The sequence below is a fragment of the Lemur catta genome, chromosome 11 (genome assembly GCF_020740605.2).
Source record: "Lemur catta isolate mLemCat1 chromosome 11, mLemCat1.pri, whole genome shotgun sequence".
NCBI lineage: Eukaryota > Metazoa > Chordata > Mammalia > Primates > Lemuridae > Lemur > Lemur catta.
In genome coordinates, this window is record NC_059138.1 from 9,596,642 (window position 1) to 9,603,384 (window position 6,743).

Below are 6,743 nucleotides of genomic sequence, written 5' to 3' on the forward strand. Positions count from 1 at the left end.
CATACCTCTAAATGGGTAGGAACCCTGTTCCTTTTGGCAGCCTTCATAGCATTAAATCCCAGATAATAGACAGATTCAAGGGACTCGCTGAAACTTCTTCAATGAACACCAAGAGTATAGCTTTTATTTTAGAATCAGATGAATAAAAACATTCTTGAGTTTCTCTTGAGAATTCAAATTCCCAGAGGAATCATAAGGTGTCACACCTATTTATCTTCTCCCTTAAGGGAAGGAGGGGGAGAGATCTCTGAATGTTTTCTCTGGAGGGGAGCGAAGATTGTGTCTGATTGTGCTCAAAGGAAAGATTCTAGGGACCAGGGGGCAGATACTGGCATCACACTGTTTCTGCATAAACTTTCAAATATCTCAAGGGTCATAAACTTGAGATAGGTGTCACAAATTGCAATATCTGAGCTCTTAAAATTATTATGGCTTTATGACTTTATCCTTCTCTAAAATCCCCATTAAGGTTTGTGAGAGGCTGTGACTTTTAGGTGGTTGAGGGACGGTTCCCATGGAACCTGGCATGGCAACCCTGAGAAGGAATAGACCTCCCAATGCCGCAGTGTATCTGTGTTTGCAGTAGGAAGTGATGGATACAATGAGGAAGTATTAATAGAGCCACAAGCAACAATTCTTGAGCCCTATTGCCTTTCAGAAAATGTGCCAAATGTACTAGATATTTTAATCTACTCAGCATCATCATTTTACAGATACAAAGACTGAAGTATAAATATACCATCTGCTATTCTTTAAGCGTGCTCCAGAATCTGGGAATTGCTGATAAGCTTTCAAACAGTCTATGGGATAAAAAGTACCTTCACAATAATATTTAGACAATTTTTATCTTTTTATTTATTTATTTATTTTTGAGACAGAGTCTCACTCTGTTGTCTGGGGTAGAGTGCTGTGGCGTCAGCCTAGCTCACAGCAACCTCAAACTCCTGGACTCAAGCAATCCTTCTGCCTCAGCCTCCCGAGTAGCTGGGACTACAGGCATGTGCCACCATGCCCGGCTAATTTTTTTTTCTATATATATTTTTAGCTGTTGAGATCATTTCTTTCTATTTTTAGTAGAGACAGGGTCTCGCTCTTGCTCAGTCTGGTCTCGAACTCCTGACCTTGAGCGATCCTCCCGCCTCGGCCTCCCAGAGTGCTAGGATTACAGGCGTGAGCCACCGCGCCTGGCCTCTTTTTTTACCCTCATTATCTCATGAGTACACAATTTTTCCAGAGGCTACCTGATATGTGATGCTACAGCAAATAGAATGCAGAAAATATACAAAATACAACTGTCGTCTATTAAGCCAAATATGTAAAAAAATTGCAAAAATATGAAACATACTTTCTTTTATACTGTTTTTATAAAAGTTATTTTTCATAAAACATTTGTATTAACCTATCATGGAGGCCCTTTAAAATTAATGGAAGTAAATATTTAATAAATTATCAGTTTTAATTTCTATTTTGGTAAATATCATTAAATTTACCTACATGAGCAAAATATCTTCAGATTCTCAGTAATTTTTAGGAGTTTAAAAGTGTCCAGAGACTGAAAAGTTAGGGAATCATTGCACTAAATAATAGATCACCAATCTAGCAAGGGCGAGAGCTGGAATCAAATGATCTTTATTTAACACCAAAGGTGTATTCATTTTCTATTTCTGCTCCAACAAATTAATGAAAACTTTAAGTGACTTCAAATAACACAGCCCTGGCATCTCACAGTTTCCACTGGTCAGAAGTCCTGGTGTGGGTCAGCTGGCGTCTCTACACAAGTCTCACAGGCTAAATCAATGTGTGGCTGGGGCTGCAATCCCCATCTGACACTTGGGATTCTCTTTCAAGTTCAGTGAGTGGTTGGACTTGATTCCTGTGATTGTAGGACAGCTGCTTGCTGTCACTTTCTGATCCTCACACATAGCCCCCTGCTTGTTCAGAGCAGCAATGCTTTTTTTGTCAAGTCCTTTACACACTTCAAATCTAACTTGCTCCTCTGCTACTAGATGAAGAAAACTCCCAGCATTTAGAAGGCTCACCTGATTATCACCAAGACAACTTCCACATTTTAACATGCATTGATTTGCAAAGTCCCTTCACAGCAGTACCTAGATTAGTGTTTGAATAACACAGATCTTGGGGGGCCATCAAGAGAATTCTGCCTACCCCACAAAACCTTTTTTTTAACCACTGAGTAATGTTTTCATTTTTGTTAGGTTCTATATTTTTTTCCTCAAAAAGTTGATTTCCTGTCGATGCTATCTTTATTATCAGCCTCATACTGTAAGTGCACCCCCGAGGGCCACTCAGACCATAGCACCAGCCTAGCTAAAGGGAAGCCATTGTGCTTCCAGGATGCTTTCAGCTTTTCCGTCTTAAAAGTTTAGGATTGACCTGCTGCTTGCTCACACAACTGCCAGGCACAAGGTTAAACAATGACCTTGAGGAAAACCAGGTCAAGAGTCCAGAACAGGCCAACCCAGACTGTTGATGACAAGTTCCACCAGAGGACCTGTTGTTTGCTGATAGCCATGAAGTCCTGATGGCTTGCACAAAGCTTACTTTCTGCCAAAACCCCCTTAACTCTTCCCTTTGTAAGTTGCTCAGTCAGCAGAGAAAGATGAGATGGTCTTTGAGATATTAGTTCACTCCCTCCTCAGGCTGCTGGCACTTGAATAAACTACCTTTCCTTCTCCAACACTCACCTCTCCTGTTTGGTTCTCAGGAGGCCAGCAGCCAAACCTGTGTTCAGTAAAAACATAGCTCCAGATTTCCTACCCAAAATAATAGTGGCCCTGAATCTAAATTCAGAAGGGAAAAATTTCCATGTCTGTGTCTTAATCTCAATATGATTAGAATGTTGTAAAGGTTTCTTTTTAAATTTCAAATTTATATGAATTTAACTGTGTTATTCCTTTCTTACAGCGTTCACTCACCTGGCCCTTGGCCTAGGGTCTCTTACAGCAAAATGATCGTACTTTTCTGAGCATCTACATTGAGAAGAGCATTTATATGACATATATAGCAATAATGCCAGCATAAATACGCTTTTCTTTCAAAAGGAGAGATTTGCATTAAAATTCAAAGAAAATGATGCAAAGAAGAGGGGAAAATAGCTTTTTCATCTCTTCCACTCTCTAGGTGTGAGTATCAACATTGGAATTTAATCCAGAAACTGGGTTCATACCCCATAGAGTTTTCAGTGGGGAGTGTAGGGTAAATCATAATAATAAATTATTTTGTTCACTGTAATTTTTCCCTATTTTCAGAGCTAGAATTAAAACAACTACCGTTTTTTTAGGTTATTAATCTGAAATGTCAGATTTCGTTAAGTACTAAGTTTGACAGTTGATATCTCTGACATTTCATTTTGACACTTCTTGTTTTATTTTTATTGTAAAGGTACATCGTCAGTCTTTCAAACACATGGTTTGGCTTGTGGTTTATACTTTTATTTAGAACAATTTTTGTGAAACCATGGATAAGGAAAAAATTCATATTATTTTTGAATATTAGTTCTGTTGTGGAACCAGTGCAGTGAATACAGCTCAAAATATCAGTGAAGTGTTTGGGAAGGTTTTGGCTAATGAGCACACAGTATGTCAATGGTTTGAGAAGTTCTGTTCTGGGGATTTTTGTCTTGAAAATTAACTATGTGGGTGACCTGAGACCAACGTGGATAATGATGAGCTGAAAGCTGTAGTGGAAGTGAATCCATCTCAACCTATGTGTGAATTAGCAGCAAGCTTTGATGTTACTGTTCTAACAATATTGGATCATTTGTAACAAATAGGCAAGTCAAAGAAGCTGAATAGATGGGATTAGCATGTATAAAATGAGCGTCAGATGAGAAATTGTCTCAAAGTTTACCTGTCTTTGCTGTCATGATATAAAGGTGAACATTTTGTACACTGTATTGTTACATGTGATAAAAAATGGATTCTTTTTGACAATTGCAAACGTTCTGCAAAATGGTTGGTTAAAGATGAAGTGCCAAAACACAGTCTAAAACCAAATATCCATCTAAAAAATCTAATGGCGTCTGTTTGCTGGTCCAGCGCTGGTATTATCCACTACAGCTTCATGAAATCTGGTCAATCAATTACAGTGGATATCTATGGCAACCAGTTGGATGAAATGATGAGGATGCTTATGATTAAGCAGCAGAGCTTGGTTAATACAGACAGGTCAATCCTCTTGCAAGACAACACTCAACTACATGTTGCACAAACAATGCTGCTCAGACTACAGAGGCTTGACTTGGAAACTGTCATCCACCGCATTTACCAGACCTTGCACCAACTGACTACCACTTCATCCAGGCTCTAGAGCACTTCTTGCAACAAAATATATTCCATTCTCAACAACCTGTGGGAAAAACCTTTCATGATTTCATCGCCACTCTTGTTTCAGGTTCCTTTCCTGCTGGAATAAACAAGCTACCGTTAAGATGGCAAACTGTGCCCATAGTGTAGGCACATACTTTGTTTAACTGTAGTACTTCTTGTTTGACATATAATAAACTACACTTTTGGCTCAAAATCAGACATTAGTGACCAATATATCAAACTTCTAATTTGAATTTTTTTTTGAGTTTTTGCTTCAGTGAAACAAAACTTTTAAAAGCAAAGCCCTACCCAACCACCATTCTACACACCCCTCACTTGGACCTCTTCTTCTGCAATGCTCTGTGGAAGGCACTCTTCACCTGAGTGTTCCTCAGGCTATAGATGAGGGGATTCAGCATTGGGTTAAAGAGGCTGTGGAATAGGGACAGCATTTTCTCCTGCTCCTCTCGTTGATTAGAATCTGGGACCATATAAACCAACATGGCTATGCCAAAGAAGAGCCCAACCACACAGAGGTGGGAGGAGCAGGTGGAGAAGGCCTTTATGCGGCCCTCTTTTGACTGGATCTTTAGGATGGCCCAGAGGATGTGCATGTAGGAGACAAGCATCAAACAAAGGGGCCCCACTAAGACAAAAACACAGGTAGCAAGGATGACCACTTGGTTGATCCAGGTGTCAGCACAGGCCAGCTTGAGGACAGACAGAATTTCACAGAAGACATGGTTCACATACCAAGGCCCACAGAAGGGCAATCTTAGAAGAAGAATTGCCTGTATCAGGGACAGGGTAAACCCACATGACCAGGAAGTCAAAGCCAGGATTGTGCACACTCTCCCGCCCATGATGACAGTGTACTGGAGAGGGTGGCAGATGGCCACATACCGATCATAGGACATCACCACCAAAATCAGGCACTCTGTAGCAGCAAAAGCCAAATACAAGAATGTCTGCATTATGCATGGAGCAAAGGAGATGGTTCTCTTTTGGCTCAGTAGATTTGCCAACATCTTGGGGACATTGTTGGAAGCATAGGACATGTCAAGGATGGCCAGGTGTGAGAGGAAGAAGTACATGGGGGTGTGCAGTCTTTGGTCCAGACAGATTAGTCCCAAGATCATGCCATTGGCCAGGAGGCTGAAGCTATATAACAGGGAGAAGATCCAGAAGAGGAGCTCTTCCTTCTCTGCACTGAGCTGGAATCCCACTAGGATGAATTCTGTGGCCCATGATTGGTTGCTTCCCATTCCTAAGTGACAGTCCATCAAGGACTGAAATGTGAACAGCCATGAAAGTGGATAACGAGAGAAAGAAGGTGAACTTGAGACTATAGAGTCATCATTGCTAAGTCAGACACCTTCTTCCACTGGGGGGCTTTTTACAGTGATAAGCCTTAATATATCTAGGATTTCTGCTTGCTTGATTTTTAGGTGACTAGAGATAGATAGATACCTATATATACATACACATAGATAAGTTGTTTGATTGATCTGACTGAGCACGTCTAAATCTAAGAATTCATTATTAAAATTTCAGGAAATAAGCAAAACAAATTAAAGAAGAAAGTAATATATACATAATTCAATTATTGAAGCCTTATATTGCATATAATCTAATGACTAGATAATCTTAATATATTAAATAAATTATAATATGTCTATTTAAGGAAATAATTGTTGTTGAAGGTATGTTGCAAAGAAATATTTTGACATGGAAAATGTTTCATGATATATGACAGAACTAGTTAAACAACATTGTTTCATATAACTTTAAATTCAATATATATAGGAAATAAATGAATGGTAAAAAGGTGTGACTGCTTATACAATTGTTAATGAGGATCAACTTTGGCTGTATGTTTCAAGGTATTACCTCTTCAGTCTTTTACCTGGAGTTTCATAATGTTTTCCTAAGAAGATTTTAAAACTTGATGTCAAAGTCTCACACAACGTAGATACCCCCTGTTCACACAATGAACTATACTAAATCTAAAATATTCAATAGTCTATAATTTTCTAAATAAGAATAAAAGCAAGAAAATAATATAAAGCTGGTGATTAATAAGGTATTAGGATTACATACATACATTTTCACTTAAAATAATAATATCAAGACCATTTTCTTCAATGCTAATGTTAATTTGGTGAAATAGACTTGACTCCAGAAAGGAAGTTGGTTAAGTTACAGTCAGTTTTCAGAAGTCATCCTGAAAATGTATTATCCCCTGTAACAATTTGTGTACTTTCTCAAGTTATATGCTCTTACTTTTAAATGAGAATATCAGAAATTCATGATATCCTCATGATAAAAATCATAAAATATCAATTACCATGATAAAAATGTAAATTATTGAAAATCCAATAAAATCCAGATATTGGTTTATAAATATATTTCTTC

General features: G+C 38.4%; 1 protein-coding gene across 1 annotated transcript; it reads right to left on the bottom strand.

Annotated features, from left to right (window-relative positions):
* Positions 1-4,660: 4,660 nt before the first annotated feature.
* LOC123647123 (olfactory receptor 2A2-like) lies at positions 4,661-5,593 on the bottom strand. The gene has a single exon (XM_045564356.1). It carries the CDS (start codon positions 5,591-5,593, stop codon positions 4,661-4,663), a length of 933 nt encoding a protein of 310 aa, XP_045420312.1.
* Between the last annotated feature and the right edge of the window lie 1,150 nt (positions 5,594-6,743).